The 16,337-nt window shown below is 48.2% G+C and overlaps 1 protein-coding gene across 4 annotated transcripts; it reads left to right on the top strand.

The window, feature by feature from the left end:
* The first annotated feature begins 1,158 nt into the window (after nucleotides 1-1,158).
* MTFR1L (mitochondrial fission regulator 1 like) lies at nucleotides 1,159-16,009 on the top strand. Of its 4 annotated transcripts, none has more exons than XM_088843639.1 (7): nucleotides 1,159-1,294; nucleotides 4,757-4,900; nucleotides 5,310-5,414; nucleotides 8,318-8,427; nucleotides 8,906-9,117; nucleotides 10,367-10,688; nucleotides 15,025-16,009. In XM_088843639.1, exons 2-7 carry the CDS (start codon nucleotides 4,886-4,888, stop codon nucleotides 15,128-15,130), a joined length of 870 nt encoding a protein of 289 aa, XP_088699765.1. In that variant the 5' UTR covers nucleotides 1,159-1,294; nucleotides 4,757-4,885; the 3' UTR covers nucleotides 15,131-16,009. The 4 variants fall into 4 exon arrangements, with proteins under 4 accessions (XP_088699765.1, XP_088699772.1, XP_088699776.1 ...); XM_088843646.1 differs by having other exon boundaries at nucleotides 1,159-1,266; XM_088843650.1 differs by lacking the exon at nucleotides 1,159-1,294 and adding an exon at nucleotides 1,316-2,741.
* Nucleotides 16,010-16,337: the final 328 nt, after the last annotated feature.

Consider the following 16,337-nt stretch of genomic DNA (forward strand, 5'->3'; position numbering starts at 1 on the left):
ATGGGAAAGTGATGATTAAAGCAACAATTTGTCATCCTGGAAAGAGGGCTGGACCTGGAAGTCAAATTTCATCATTTGCAGTATGTGGGAATCAGGGTGGACACAGTCTCTGAATAGGACCAGCTACATAGTTTGCAGGGTCCAGTGCAAAATGAAAATGCAGGGCCCTTGTTGAAAAAAAATGATTTGTTAATTTCAAGAGAGCAACAATAGGGCATTAAAACAAGGAGTCTGTCTGACCACGAGTCCTGTGTGACAGCACAAAGTCTCCCCACCGTGAAGCCCATCTGTCCCTGGCAGCTAGGACTTTCAAGCTTTGAGACCAAAGAACAGCAGCCTGGGAGCCAGGCATAGTCACACTGAAGTCAGAGGAGGGCATGTGACCCAGGCCTGGATGCCATGGTGACCAAGACTGGGGGGTTGAGCACAGAGAGTGGGTGAGTGAGCCTGGAAGGAATGTGGGTCTCTTTCGCAATGCCTCTGGTGTCTTGCTTGTCAGTCTACCCATCTGATCAACCAACTCACATTATACCGTGGTGGGTATGAGTGTGTGATACACAACGGCTAAAATAGAAGAAAGCTACAAAGTACTGGAGGGCAAGAGTCAAGAGGAGAAAGAGGCTCATTCTTGGTGCAGAGAAGACTGTAGAGGGTCTTGACTGGGAAGCATAAACTGAAGGAACCAGAGGGCAGTGGGAGAGGGGTTCACGATGGTGGACACATGTACACCCATGGCTGATCATGTGAATGCATGGCAAAACCCACTACAATACTGTAAAGTAACTAGCCTCCAATTAAAATAAGTTTACCAAAAAAAAAAACAACTGAAGGAACCAGAGTGAGATGAGGTGGGGCAAGCACTAAGTCTGGAGCCTTGAACGCCGGCGCGAAGCTTCTGGAGCTTGTAGTCGAGGTGGTGACAGCAGACACCGATCAATCTGGAGGCCGAAGAGCAACACACATCCCTTCCAAAGGTTGGATCGGGACTAAGCGTGGAGAGCGGGAAAGAGCCGGCCGGCCTCGGGGGTTCCCCGGCGCCATCAACTTTCTCCCGGGGCCCGTGGCCTACGGGAGGCGCATCCCCTCTGCCGCCCCGCCTCGGCCCCGCAGGAGCCCCTCTCGCCCCACCCCCAGCAGGGCCCGCTTCCGGAAGACGCGCGCGGCCGTGGCTCCGCGCAGCTGCGAGGGACCGCTTCCGGGGGGTGGGTCAGCGGGAGCGAGGGCGAGGGAGGCTGGGCGGCCCGCTGTGGTAGGAGGGGCCGTGAGGTGAGTGGATCCGGAGCCGCCGGCGGAGGTGAGACTAGGTCCGAGTGCCGCCCTGGAGCGGGAGCGCGGCCCTCCGGCACGGCGTGCCGCGCGGCCGAGGGCCGGGCGCCGGGCGCGGCCCGCGGCCGATGAGCCCGCGCTGGTTCTCGCGGGAACTCGTGTTGTCCGCCACGCTCGGCTGAGGGGAAACCGAGTCCCCGGGGGGCAGTTGCTCGCCCGGGTCACCCAGCCGCACCAGAGGCGTCTCGTTTCGGCCGCCGCCTCGCCTCCTCCGGGACCCGGCGCCGGGCCTTTGAGTCCACGGCGCCCCCCACCCCCGAGCCGCGGCGAGAACTTGGCGACCTTGACCCCGTCGGGTCGGGCTGCTGCGGGGGAAGGGAGGCGTGCCCTGGACAGAGCCCCCGCGGCCGCTCCCACCCCGGCGCGGAAGGGCGCTGAGCGCGGCGGCCCCGGCGGGGCCCGGGATGGTGCGGCCGGGCCCCGCTCGGGAGGCGCTGGGGGACCGTGTGTAAAAACTCCAGGGCAGCAGACCCGGAAAGGGCAGTGCGGGCTCGGAGGTGGTGGGAGCCAGGCGCGCGGCCAGCGAGCCGTGGGGAGTTTTCTAGGCAGACACTTGTGCAGGGTTCAAGGCTAAGTCGGCGTTCTCGTTGACGCGTTTCTTAACAAATGCTCGAGTGCCTGCCGGGTAGGGAGCGGGCTCTGGGTTGTATCTGGAAATCCCGCCCTTCGGACAAACTGCACAAGCTGCACCGTTATCTAGTTACTGCTGCTCCGGAGGAAACACGGGACGCCTTCTGGGAAGGGGAGGCAGTGCTTCAGCTGAGCTCCAGGAGTCATTGAGGATGAGCTTGGTGAGAGGCTGGTAGGCTGGTAGAGTTTCGAGCGGAGTGAATAGAGTAGACAAGGCCACTGAGGGACTGCAAGGCCAGTGTGGGTGGAGGGCAGGGGAAGGCAGGTGTGGCGGTGAAGTGTGCCTTCACCAGAGTGCACAGGCCTTGTCGGCTGGGAGAGAAAGACAGGGAGGGCCTGCTGGCCATGCTGAAGAGTTTTGGTGTTATCTTCTTGGCTCTAGCAAGCATGAGGGGTTGAAGCTTGGCAGGGATCTAGTCCCAATGTGTTTTAAAAAGAGGCCTCTGGCTGCCAGGTGAGGATTAGGCCCAACCGAGTTTGGAGGTAAGTTTGGAGAGGTAGTAGCTGCAGTGACTAAAGTGAGAAACACAGGGAAGCGCTGTTGTGTGGAGCTTGTGGCAGGCACTGACAGCACAGAGCCTGGCACACCGAAGGACTTTTATAAAAGTCTTGAACTTTGCTGAGAAGATGGAACCCAGGTTGGAGGCAGGAGGATCTGGACCAGACTTGGGTGCTTTCTACTGCCCTGGCCACTGCTGCTGCTGCTAAGTCACTTCAGTCGTATCCGACTCTGCGACCCCATAGACGGCAGCCCACCAGGCTCCTCCGTCCCTGGGATTCTCCAGGCAAGAACACTGGAGTGGGTTGCCATTTCCTTCTCCAATGTGTGAAAGTGAAGTCGCTCAGTCCTGTCTGACTCGTAGCGACCCCATGGACTGCAGCCTACCAGGCTCCTCTGTCCATGGGATTTTCTAGGCAAGAGTACCGGAGTGGCTTGCCGTTGCCTTCTCCGGCCGTGGCCACCAAGTAACCTTAAAGCAAGCCCTTCCTCTCTTCTAGCTTCCTTTCCTCCTGTGTCGCAGAGTAATACCTCCTCTCCTAGAGGTGAGGAGAGACCCTCCAAGGGAGGTTTCGGGAAAGAGCTGGTTAGTCCAGCCCATCCCCTCTTCAGAGACTGCCCTTGGCTCTGCACTGATTCCTTACCTAGAACATTCCCAGCCCTCGAGACCTGACCATCACCTGACACGCGCCCCCCTCCCCTACCTTTCTGGCCTTACCACACTCTGCTCTTTATACATCTCTTCACCTTCTTTTCCTAGACCTGTGCTATTGTTGCTGTTTTCTTTCCCTTCTTCAGTTCAGTTCAGTTCAGTCACTCAGTCGTGTCCGACTCTCCGTGACCCCATGAATCTCAGCACGCCAGGCCTCCCTGTCCATCACCAACTCCCGGAGTACACTCAAACTCATGTCCACAGAGTCGGTGATGCCATCCAGCCATCTCATTCTCTGTCGTCCCCTTCTCCTCCCGCCCCCAACCTTTCCCAGCATCAGAGTCTTTTCCAGTGAGTCAACTCGTCGCATGAGGTGGCCAAAGTATTGCAGTTTCAGCTTTAGCCCCTCTGAACTCACTATGGGCCTTGGGGCCAGGGGACTGAACTTACCTGGCCAGCTGCCTGTTGTGCCTTTCTTAGACAGTGATATTCAGCCTCTGGTGGAATTAGGTATTCGAGTCTTGTCTCTCTTCTAGATTGTGAGCTCCTTGAGAGTGTGGCTGCGTCTTACTCTTTCCTACAGAGCCCAGCATAGGTCCTGGCACAGAGTGAGTGTTTGATGAACTAGGGACTGAATGAGTTCATTGACTGCAAGTGCTCACCATGCAGGGGCAGCTATGAGGAATCCGCCCATCTGTGTCTTGTTTCAACAGTTCATTAAGTACTGTAAAATCTTATTTCACTGACTGACCCTCTCAGTAACCCTGAGTGGCAGCTCTTCCTGTCTTCTTACAGATAGAGAAACTACATTCTGAAAGATTAAGCAACTTGCCTAAGGCTATTAAGCCAGTTGAAGGCTGAGCCAGGACAAAAAGTTCTGGCTCTTCCCCAGTAGCCTGAGTTCGGCCATACTGGCTTCTTTCTCCCGTTGTCTGTTTTACATCTGCCCGGTGTAGTGGCCCAGCAGTGCTAGGCTGGGTGGCACATGCTGGACCTTTTTATATCTTATCCTTAGGAATGAATGTTGGATTTGGATGGCACCTACACTCTGCCAAAGGGTTCTATTTACATCTTTAGAAGTTTGTTTTTATCTTACCAACTTAAAAAAACTTAATTGACGTATAGTTCATTTACAACATCCTGTTTATTTCGGGTATACAGCACAGTGATTAAGTTATACACAAATATTCTTTAGAAGTTTTGCCTCAGGTAACCTAAGGACTCAGGAATGCTCCCAGCTTTGGCCAGGCTCACATGGTGCATCTGGAATAGAACCTCTAAGGGTCTGGATTTGTAGAAGCCATGGTTGGGTGAGCGCAGCCTCTTTGGCTGGTTTTCTTCCCCTGTGAAACGTCAGAGAAGCCTCACTGTTAGTCATGGGCTTCTCTGGTGGCTCAGATGGTAAAGAATCTGCCTGCAATGTGGGATACCTGGGTTTGAGCCCTGGGTTGGGAAGATGCCCTGGAGAAACGAATGGCTACCCACTCCAGTATTCTTGCCTGGAGAATCCCATGGACAGAGGACCCTGGTGGGGTACAGTCCATGGGGTCGCAAAGAGTCAAACATGACAGAGCAACTAACACTGTTGGGCCTGGTTTTGTGGGGCTTGTATGGTAGCCACTGAGTCTTCTGTGGGGATTGTTTCACAGGAAGAGAAGTCTGGTGTTCCTTAAGATGGCCTGATATGAAGGCATTATACTCCCTGCCTCCCCAAGCCTCTAGCGCTGCCTGGTGGCTGCCTTGTCCTTCAAGTGCAGGAGCCAGTTGAAACGTCAGGAATGGAAGCCAATGTGGTAAGGGGCATTCCCAGGGCAAGGGTGTAGTGGGGAAGATTAAGCACTAGACCTGCTAAACGTTCTCTAGGAAGTTCTGAGATCCTCAAGTTAATTCTTCCCCAACCCAGGCTTGGAGTTGAAGGGTCCTGCCTTCCATCCCCTCTCTCCAGGCAGAACCAACTGTGATATTGGGGCAGTTAGGGAGTCAGTGTGTTTCTGTCACTCTGTGTAGTGGGAAGGGAGGGCAGCTAATTCCTCACCGTTTCTTTGGACCCTCCCAGCATTTACTGTGCCTCAGCAACAGCAGGTGTCCTCTTAGGTATCTGGCCAAGGCGAAGGTTGACTCCTGCTAAAGGGAAGATAGGGGAGAGGATGGGGACAGCAGTTGGATTTTTTCTGAGGTTGTGGCTGTCTCTCTGTGCTTTAGACCATCCCAATCTGGCAAAATAAGCCACATGGCGCTGCTCGAAGTGTAGTGAGAAGAATTGGGACCAACTTGCCCCTGAAGCCATGTCCCCGGGCATCCTTTGAGGTAAGTGAGCTGGAAAATAGTGGCCCAGAGAGTATGGGAAAGTGGTACTGCTTCTGTGGCCCAGATTCCTTGACGTTGCCAAGACAGGTTGCTTTCCTGATCACATCTTCATTTTTCAAAAAATATTTTAACTGCTTTTAATGTATCCTGGTCACTGTGGCTTTCTGATTGCACACAAACCTGTGACCACAAGTCAAACTTCCAATCTGCTCATAAATTAATCATATTGCATCTTTGATGCCTCTGCTAAGCAACTCAAATTTCATCAGGCTCCAGCAATCCAGTGTATCAGAGTAGGCCAAAGGCCCCTGCTGAACTGGATCTCCAGACTAGCCAGGTATGTGCTCTGAGGTGTGTGCCTGCAACCCTGGCAGGTCCCCTCACAGAACACTGTGTGTGATTTTGAGATGAACTCTGCTTTTCTTTTAATATGGTGTCACTCAGGGCTTCCCTGGTGGCTCAGGCAGTAAAGAATCTGCCTGCACCGCAAGGGACCCAGGTTTGATCCCTGGGTCAGGAAGATCCTTGGAGAAGGAAATGGCACCCATTTCTTGCATGGGAAATCCCATGGACAGAGGAGCCTGGTGGGCTACAGTCCATGGGGTTGCAAAAAGTCGGACACAACTGAGCAACTAACACTTAAACTGCTTTTCTTCACCAGCCCTAAGGCTTGCCCTGCGTAGCTGCCTGTTGCCAGTATTTCCCTGATGTCTTTATTCCTCACCTTCTCTTCTCTAGCCAAGTTTAGCCATTCCTTTACTGGGCTCTCTCAGTCTCCCCTCTGTGCCCAGGGGGCCTTTAGCGTTCACTCTGTAGCACAGACTCTTGTCTAACCCAGGTGAGTAAGACTCCCTTGTGCAGTGGAAAGCTAAATAGCATTTATTAGTCCTAGCTGCCTTCCTGTAAGAACTAATGGTTAAGCGTCAGCTCCAAGTTAGATGCTTAAGGTGTGTGCCTTTGGGGAGTTGGAACACAAAAGAACTACTTCAGCTTTCTGCCTACACAAAGGAGACAGAAATATGTGCCTGAGAAGATGTAGGCCTGGGGCGAAACAAATGAAGGAGCTGAGTTTGTATACCGGATGCTGAGCTGCAAACTGTGTAGGAGCTTATCTGGAGTCTGAATTGGAATGGGCTTGGGGTTGGGTGCAGGGTGTTGTCTCTTGACCCAGATTCCCAGTTATTGCCTAGGGCTGAATGTGGCCCTGGCTGCCTCAAGCATCAGGAACAATGGGAAGGACAGCTCGGGAGCGTGAGTCAGTCATGGTTGCCCCCACATTTGACTGTAGCCTCTCCAGTCCTTTGGCTGGATGCTGCTGGGCAGAGATGATCAACGGCACAGGCTCCCACTGAGCAGAAGTAGTATTAGTAATACAAGCTACATTTATTGAGCCCACACTATGTGCCAGGCACTGTGCTAAGTACTTTATATTTGTTAACTCATTTAATTGCCAGTAGCAGAGGAGCCCACTCCAGTGTTCTGGCCTGGAGAATCCCAGGGACGGGGGAGCCTGGTGGGCTTCCATCTATGGGGTCACACAGAGTAGGACACGACTGAAGTGACTTAGCAGCAGCAGCAGCACCAGAGCAGCCCTCTGGCTAATCAAGGAAAGCAAATGGAGGCGTCCCCTAAATGGCCCATCTTAGCATTAACTCCTGCGTCATTAGCGCTCCTTTGTAACCTTGGAGCATCACTTGACTTCTATGAGACCCAGATTCCCTATCAAAAAATCAGAGCTATCAGTTCTGGATCTACCTACTGAACAGTCTATAGCAGAAACATCTGAATTTAACTCATATATAGGTGGATTTTTGAGAAACTGTCTCTAGATCTGTTGTAAGTTGATTACCTTAAAAAATTGTAAGGGAATCTTATTGATTTTTTAATTTACCCTTATGAAAATATTAAATTATGAAAACAGGGAAACAAGTTGCCTGTAATCACATAGTCATGACACACGTTTTAGTTCTTTCCCGTTTTTTTCTAAGCATGTATTTTTCTTTGTTGTAAACAGTCAGAATACAATTGAACCTTCCTAATTTTTCATTTAACATGGTGTCTCTCAATCTCCCTGTTCCCTAGTTGTTCTTTTGGGTGGAGGAGATATTTTAAGGAATTACATTATGATTCCTTTTGTCTAATTAGACATTTTTTTAAATTTAAATCTAAATAGTCAAATTATCAGCTTTGTTTCTAACAGTGTTGCTGTAACATGTAGATCCCAGTATGCTCCAAAGGTGTTGTAAAGAGCTTGCCAGGAGAAATTTCCTGTTGATGTAACAGATTGTCCACGTTCTTGCACCTGTATTCTCACAACCAGAAGGCTAGACAGTGGGCATCTCTGTTAAAAAGTAACTCTTGCCAGTCCTACTGAAGACTTCTTTGCTCTAGCCAGGGGTCAGCAGAGGACCAGATAGTAAATATTTTAGGCTCTGGGCCATACTGGTCTCCATTACAGCCACTTACTTCTGCAGTTACAGCTTAAAAGCCATGACATGTCAGACTTAAATGAGTGTGACTCTTTTTTCCAGTAAAATCTTATGATTGCTCTCCACCTTCCCATCCATGCTCCAAACCGTAGCCAGAGTAATCTTTTAAAACTTCACATCTAATCCTTATTACTTGACCTTTCAATGGCTCATTATTTCAGAGCTCCTAATTCACTTTCCAATCTCTCCCAACTCCCCACCACGCTATCCTTCCTGTTCCAGCCATGCTGAATTATTTGTAATTTCATAGACTCTTACTTCTGGCCTCTTATTGAAGCTGCTTCCAATTGGGACATCCTTTAGGAATTCTTCCCTACACCCAGTGCTGGATTAGATGTTCTCCTATGTATTTTGCCGTTTCCAGTTGTCTCATCATGATGGCAGTAAATGTTAATGAATTTTCCTTCCCCACAGACCCTGCCCAACATCTCTGACCTGTGTCTGAGGGATGTGCCCCCAGTTCCTACCCTGGCTGACATCGCCTGGATTGCTGCAGATGAAGAGGAGACTTATGCCCGGGTCAGGTAGCCGAGGCAGTAGTCTGCCAACTGGGGAATGAGAAGCTTCTTCACAGATGAGGTGGTCGGCAGAAGAGTGAGACGGAGGGCAGCAGGAGTGAGAGCTAGGAGTGGGGGTAGGACTGGGCTGTGTTGCTCGTGTTTTTAAGAGCAGGAGGCTAACTTCCCTCCTTTGTTTAAGTTTTGGCTGCACTCGGTCTTCGTTGCCGTGTGCAGGCTTCCCGTTGCAGTGGCTTCTCTCATTGTGGAGCGTGGGCTCTAGAGGCACGGGCTTCAGTAGCTGTGGCACGTAGCTCAGTTGCCCTGCAGCATGAGGAAGCTTCCCAGATCGGGGTGGAACCCTGTTCCCTGCATTGGCAGGCAGATTCTTAATCACTGGACCACCAGGGAGGTCTGGCTATATAACTCTTGCAGGAGTGTATGAAGGAATTTTGGAAGCAGTGCAGTGGCCCATGTCTCTGACACTTTTCTCTGCCTGGTCCAGGAGTGATACACGCCCCCTGAGGCACACCTGGAAGCCCAGCCCTCTGATCGTCATGCAGCGCAATGCCTCAGTGCCCAACCTGCGTGGGTCGGAGGAGAGGCTCCTGGCCCTGAAGAAGCCAGCTCTGCCAGCCCTCAGCCGCACCACCGAGTTGCAGGATGAGCTGAGCCACCTGCGCAGCCAGATTGCCAAAATAGTGGCAGCTGATGCAGGTAGGAGCCCCTGAGCCAGGACCAAAGAGCAGGCTGTTTGTTTTTGCTTAACTTTTGGACAGGATAGGGGTAAGAATGGTACTTGATTCGGGGATACTGGAGTCTAGGGCCCTGGGACTGCCCTAAAGCCTGACTAGCCTGTATAATCTTTGGATGGTTTCTGTCAACCATTTGAGGTAGACTGGTTGCATTAGGAACAAAATCTTCACTTAATCTGGGGCCCCAGGCAGATTCCCTCCCTCAGCCACAAAAACCAACTCTCTTCCAAATGTCTTTTAAGATCATGTTTTCCATGAGTGGTCAGTGGCTCTCCTTTTCAATATGAGAAATAAGTATTCCCTACCACTGAGAGATATCCCCCTTTGTAAGCATATTTTCCCTTTCCTTGCACTCTGACTTTGTACCAGGGACCACCTCTCCATCCCTTAGCCCTTCTGTGTGCAGTTAAGGGAGAATCACTGGGAATGGATGGGCTGACCAGATGCAGGAAATACCAGCAGGTGGATCTCTCCCAGGATGCTCAGTGTTTAACCCTCATATTCCTCCCATTCTCACTTTTTTGCTACTCATTGACTCAAAGTCATAGCTCGCAAACCTTGTCAGTTGGTAGAACATGTGAAAATCATGGTTTTCTCTTTGAAATTTTTATGTATTTAATTCCCTCATGTGGCAGTTTTATAGCGAAAATGGACTTGAATTTTCCATTGATATTTGTTAACTACATTTTTTTTAATCATCCAAGAGACATGCTGAAGTAGTTTAGGAAAAATCCAAAAATATTCCCTAGAAACTTAGAAACTGAGGAAATTCTCTTCATAAAATTTGGGAACTGGGAGAGCTATCAGCATTCTTTTTTTTTTGCTGTAGAGCAGTTCTCTCAGTCACAGGTAGCTGCATTCAAGGCACACAGTCAGAAGCGCTGGCCTAGTTGAGAAAGGGCAAATTCAGGCCATGGTTCTACACTGTTGCCTCAGTCTAAAGAGTGCTGTCATTCCATCGCCCACTGCAAAATGGGAGCTTTTAAGAAGCAAGGCGTCTATGGGGTGAGCTTTTCTGCCCTTCTGAACACTGGAAAAGTGTACTGCTGCTACATCTTCTTGAGACCCTGAGAGGGGAAGGTAGTGGAGGAACCCAGAATGTCGTGGTGTCAGCCCAGGAAGTGAATATTTGGTAGGCAGTGCTTGTAGGGAGATGTGACTGCTGTATTTTAGCCCCAATGTCCATCCATGCCTATTGTTTTCTCTTTCAGCTTCGGCTTCATTAACGCCAGATTTCTTATCTCCAGGAAGTTCAAATGTCTCTTCTCCCTTACCTTGTTTTGGACCCTCATTCCACTCTACAACTTCCTTTGTCATTAGTGACATCACCGAGGAGACCGAGATAGAGGTCCCTGAGCTTCCATCAGTCCCCCTGCTTTGTTCTGCCAGCCCTGAATGTTGCAGACCGGAACACAAAGCTACCTGCAGCTCGTCTGAAGAGGATGACTGCGTCTCTCTGTCCAAGGCCAGCAGCTTTGCAGATATGATGGGTATCCTAAAGGACTTCCACCGGATGAAGCAGAGCCAAGACCTGTAAGTATACGTTAAGGAGCTTATGATGACCATTTTGGGGGGTGGGCAAAGGGGGCTGTGCTGGGTCTTCATTATGCCCCTTGGGATATGGGATCTTCGTTGTGGTATGTGGGATCTAGTTCCCTGACCAGGGATTGAACCCAGGCCCCCTGCATTGGAACCTCAGAGTCTTAGCCACTGAATCCCCTATGATGGTCTGTTTACTGTTTAAGTTGCCTGTGGCCGATTATCTAATAGAAAGTAAATACTTACGTAGTAAATCCTCATTAGTAGCAATGTGTAATTTCATCCACAAAGCTTGCTGTCCACTTGCTAGTGCCTGGGGCCCCCAGTTTGAAAAAAGAGCAACACTTTACATTTGGTTGGGGTGATCTAACACAACCAAATGTTACTAAACAGAGGTTTAATAAGAAGGCTCATCTAATCCAGCTTCTGTCCTTCAGCGAGGCTTCACCACTTCGGTTCTCATACTGCTAGTAATAAGTGTCCCTGCACCCCATCCTTCAAAGTACAGTTGCATAATAGTTATTTTAGTATCTCAAAAAAGTAGACTGACTTGGTGGAAGGAGAATTCCCTTTAAACAGCGGTCCATTATTTAAACCAACCCTGGAAACACAGATCTACGAACAAAGCTTTTGAGAAGCCTAGTGCCTAACTCTGGCTGCCTATCAGAATTGCTTGGGTTTGTTCAAAGTACACCTTAAACTTAGCAAAGCAGAACACCCAAGGAATAGAACTCTAGGTGTTTGTGACAGGAGCGTGAGGGGATTTGGGAAATACCTACCATGAGAAACTCATCTAACAGAGAAGCCCTAGAGCTCCAGCCTGAGAGTCACCTGCTTGCAGTGTTTCTCTACTGCATGGGACATACCAGAAGTGTTTCTTTAAATGTAGATTCCTGGGCATTGAAATATTTGACATCTTAACCTCAAAGTCCAGAGGCCAGGTGTGCAGCTGTATTTTTTAATACAGTTAATGTATTTTTTAATGCAGTTAAAAAGCTGTTTTCAGCCTCTTCAATCAATGGTGCTGGGAAAACTGGACAGCTCCATGTAAAAGAATGAAATTAGAATACCTCCTAACACTATACACAAAGATAAACTCAAAATAGATTAAAGACCTAAATGTAAGACTAGAAACTAAAACTCTTATTAGAGGAAAACAAGCAGAACACTCGACAGAAAGCAAGATTCTCTATGAGCCATCTCCTAGAGTAATGGAAATAACAAAAGTAAACAAGTGAACTGTGATTAAACTTAAAAGCTTTTGCACAGCAAAGGAGACTGTAAGCAAGATGAAAAGACAACCCTTAGAATGTGAGAAAACAACAGCAAATGAAACAACTGACAAAGGATCAATTTCCTAAATATACAAACAGCTCATACAACTCAGTGCCAGAAAAACAACCCAATCAAAAAGTAGGGGAAAAGACCTAAACAGACATTTCTCCAAAGGAGACATGCAGATGGCTAACAAACACATGCAGAGATGCTCAACATCGCTCATTATTAGAGAAATGCAAATCAAAAATACAAGATATCACCTCACACCAGTCAGAACGGCCTTCATCAAAAAGTCTACAAACAATAAATGCTGGAGAGGGTGTGGAGAAAAGGGAATACTCTTGCACTGTTGGTGGGAATGTAAATTGATACAGCCCCTATGGAAGATGGTATGGAGATTCCCTAAAAAATTGGAAAAAAACTACCATATGACCCAGCAATCCCTAGGCATATGCCCTGAGGAAATCAAAATTGAAAGAGACACATGTATCCCATTGTTCATTGCAGCACTATTTACAATAGTTAGAACATGGAAGCAACCTAGATGTCCATCGACAGATGAATGGATAAAGAAGTTGTAGTACACATACACAATGGAATATTAGCCATAAAAAGGAACGCGTTTGAGTCAGTTGTAATGAGGTGGATGAACCTAGAACCTATTATACAGAGTGAGGTGAGTCAGAAAGATAAATACCGTATTCTAACATATATATACGGAATCTAGAAAAATGGTTCTGAGGAATTATCTATAGGGCAGCAGTGGAGAAACAGACATGGAGAATAGACTTATGGACATGGGGAGAGGGGGGAGAGGGTGAGATGCGTGGAAAGAGTAACATGGAAACTTACATTACCATGTGTAGAATAAATAGCCAACGGGAATTTGCTGTATGGCTCAGGAAACTCAAACAGGGGCTCTGTATCAACCTAGAGGGGTGGGATGGGGAGGGAGGTTCAAAAGAGGGGACATATGTATACCTATGGCTGATTCATGTTGAGGTTTGACAGAAAACAGCAAAATTGTGTAAAGCAATTATCCTTCAATAAAAAATAAAGAAAAATTGTTGGGTGGATGCAGATAAGCCAGTATCTGTAGATGTGTAAATCTTACATTTCAGAATTACCCTTTGTTAAGTGTCTTAGTTACAGAACCCATCTGTGAACCTACAAACAGATTAATCAATCTGTAGCTACACATGAGTTAACTAGGGCTCAGATGTTGTACATTGTTTGCTTATTCATTTATGCCATTAAAAATTATTTTGCCTTTTAAAAAAAAAAGCTGTTTTCAGGGCTGGGGAGGTGAGGGCTGCCTCCTGAAACAATAAAGTTACTCTTAAAGGGACAGTGACTTGCCTCACACAAGATCCCTTTTTGTTTTCTGGTCCCATTTTCTTCTGAAAACTAGACAAGGGTGCTGGTAGTGGATCCTACTACCTGTCCCTAGTCAGGCTGGTCATGCAGACCCACAGTTCTTTGATCTCCCGCGTTCCCAGATTCAGCTGCTGCTGCTTTCTTCTTCTGATCAGTGTTTTATAGATTGACTCTCCAACGAGCTTACACTTGCCTCTCATACCAATTAGATCTATGATCCCCTACTGCTAAGCCCTTCCTCTGACTCATGCCCTGGGATCTTTTCTCCTTTGTTGATAGAAGGAGCTGGGTTGATGGGAAAGTAGTCCTGTCCTCAAGGTTCAGAAATGTGACAGACAAATGTGACAGTTGCTCTTGGTTTGGTTTTCGAGGTTTAATAATAATCTTAGCCCTTGCTGCTGCTGCTAAGTCACTTCAGTCGTATCCGACTGTGCGACCCCATAGACAGCAGCCCACCAGGCTCCTCCATCCCTGGAATTCTCCAGGCAAGAATAGTGGAGTGGGTTGCCATTTCCTTCTCCAACGCATGAAAGTGAAAAGTTAAAGTGAAGTTGCTCAGTCGTGTCCGACCCTCAGCGACCCCATGGACTGCAGCCTTCCAGGCTCCTCCATCCATGGGATTTTCCAGGCAAGAGTGCTGGAGTGGGGTGCCATTGCCTTCTCCGTCTTAGCCCTTATATCTAGCATAATGACCAATAAAATGCCTTCACGAGGATGTATATACTTAAGTTCACTAGGATTTCAAGCAACTACTTTCCAGGAAGATACCTGAGGTTATCAGGTAATTTGAAACTACCTGAAACTGGAACTGATTTTGCTCCCATGGTCCCTTATAATGTGAACATTTAACTATAAATTCTGGATTGCTTATAAGATAGAGCCAGGATGTGGGAGCAGAAGCTTAGCCATGACAGGCCAATACCAACAGGTTAATGGTCCTTTGCCCACATTTTATAGCCATTGCAGGAAATCATAAAACCATGTCTAATTAAAAGATGAGATGTGCAAGCTTGGTTTTAAACTCTGGACTCATCGCTTACTGACTAATGACTTTGGGCATAGTCATAACATTGCTGTGCTTCAATCTCCTCATTGGTAAAAAAGGACTGTAATAGCTTCTACCTCATAAGAGTGTTGTGAGGACTAAAGATTGTATTCATTCCAATACAAACCTGGTCAGGACAGAGTAAGTACTCAATCAGTTCAGTTCCATCGCTCAGTCGTGTCCAACTCTTTGCGACCCCGTGGACTGCAGCACGCCAGGCCTCCCTGTCCATCACCAAATCCTGGAGTTTACTCAAACTCGTGTCCATTGAGTCGGTGATGCCATCCAACCATCTCATCCTCTGTCGTCCCCTTCTCCTCCCACCTTCAATCTTTCCCAGCATCAGGGTCTTTTCAAATGAGTCAGCTCTTCGCATCAGGTGGCCAAAGTATTGGAGTTTCAGCTGCAACATCAGTCCTTCCAATGAACACCCAGGACTGATCTCCTTTAGGATGGACTGGTTGGATCTCCTTGCAGTCCAAGGGACTCTCAAGAGTCTTCTCCAACACCACAGTTCAAAAGCATCAATTCTTCGGCGCTCAGCTTTCTTTATAGTCCAACTCTCATCCATACCTGACTACTGGAAAAACCAAAGTACTCAATAAACATAAGCTATTATTCTATTTCTAGGAGCCGGAGTTCCCTGAAGGAGGAAGATCCTGCTGTTCTTATCTCTGAGGTCCTAAGGAGGAAGTTTGCTCTGAAGGAAGAAGATATCAGTAGAAAAGGGAACTGATATCATTCAGCTCTGCAACTCAGTCTCACGCTCCTGGAATTCCTTCAGTAGCTGCCGTCCTCACCGCAGACGTTTCTGCCCATCAGTTAGAAATCTGCAACAGTCTTGCCGAAAGCTAGAGCTGGGACCAAGAAGAGCTGCGTTATGTTTCCATACTCAAACCTTAGAAGCTAAAGGACTGTTGTGAGCTGAGACACAGGTAATTATATACGTTGGAATGTCTCAGTTTAAGGGTGAGATAGAACTTTCTGGTTTATCCTTTCTCCTGTGTGAAAGTAGGTCCTAAATGAAAGACTGACTTCACTGCACTAGACCCCATTACTGGTCTCACCGAACACTTTGTGCCCAGCTGTCACTCACTCTCAGCCGCTTCCTTGCAGCAGAGCAGGGCTGAGGGGAGGGGGCTGTAAATATATGTGCACGTTCACAGGGCAGGGAAAATCTTATGCTGCTCCATCATGAACTGACACCAATGCCCAGCAATCATTCTCTCCCCCTTCCTTGTCTTAACATCTACATGTAAAGGTTGGGCCACTGGACCCGCTGAGACTTGGGATACTGCTGGGAGGCCTGGGCTGTTTTTTTCTTAAATATATTTTGTAATACTGTACAACCAAATCTACCCTCCAAGGCCCTGGCGCCTCATTGGTTCCACTGATTGAAAGCTCTTTCTCTTCCATGGACTTTAAGCCCAGCAGGAAAGAGAAATGAAGAGGTGAATCTTCCAGGCCCTTGACTGCTCCTTTGCGTGGGGCCAAGGTTTGTACTTACCATACCATGCATGACTCAGATGCCCTCAGGTCCTTTTCTCTACAGTATGTATCCTGTGTGTGTTTGGGTTGAAGCACTACCTGACATTAAAGGAAGGATTTGGAGAGATACTGCGTTGGTTGTGTCCATCTCTTGAGTTGTGACCACCCAGTATCCCCCACAGGTATAGAATTCCTATTAATTTCAAGTTATATGAGCTTTTGTAAACAGGTTCCTGCCTTTATAGGAGGAAGCTTCTTCCCTAGGGAGCTTCTTGTCTCCTTTAGAAACACTTAATTTCTTAAAGCTTGTCCATCCTATAACTTGCACACTTGCCCCCTCGAGGTTTATTTTTAAGCCTCCTAGGTACCACACCTGCAACATGGGAAACTGCCACCCGGTGGATGATGTCTTGAATAGAAGACAAATCAGATTGGCTTTGTGTTCAGATCAGACC

Source organism: Moschus berezovskii, chromosome 2, assembly GCF_049115385.1.
Source record: "Moschus berezovskii isolate FMDL1 chromosome 2, NW_MosBer_1.0, whole genome shotgun sequence".
Lineage (NCBI taxonomy): Eukaryota > Metazoa > Chordata > Mammalia > Artiodactyla > Moschidae > Moschus > Moschus berezovskii.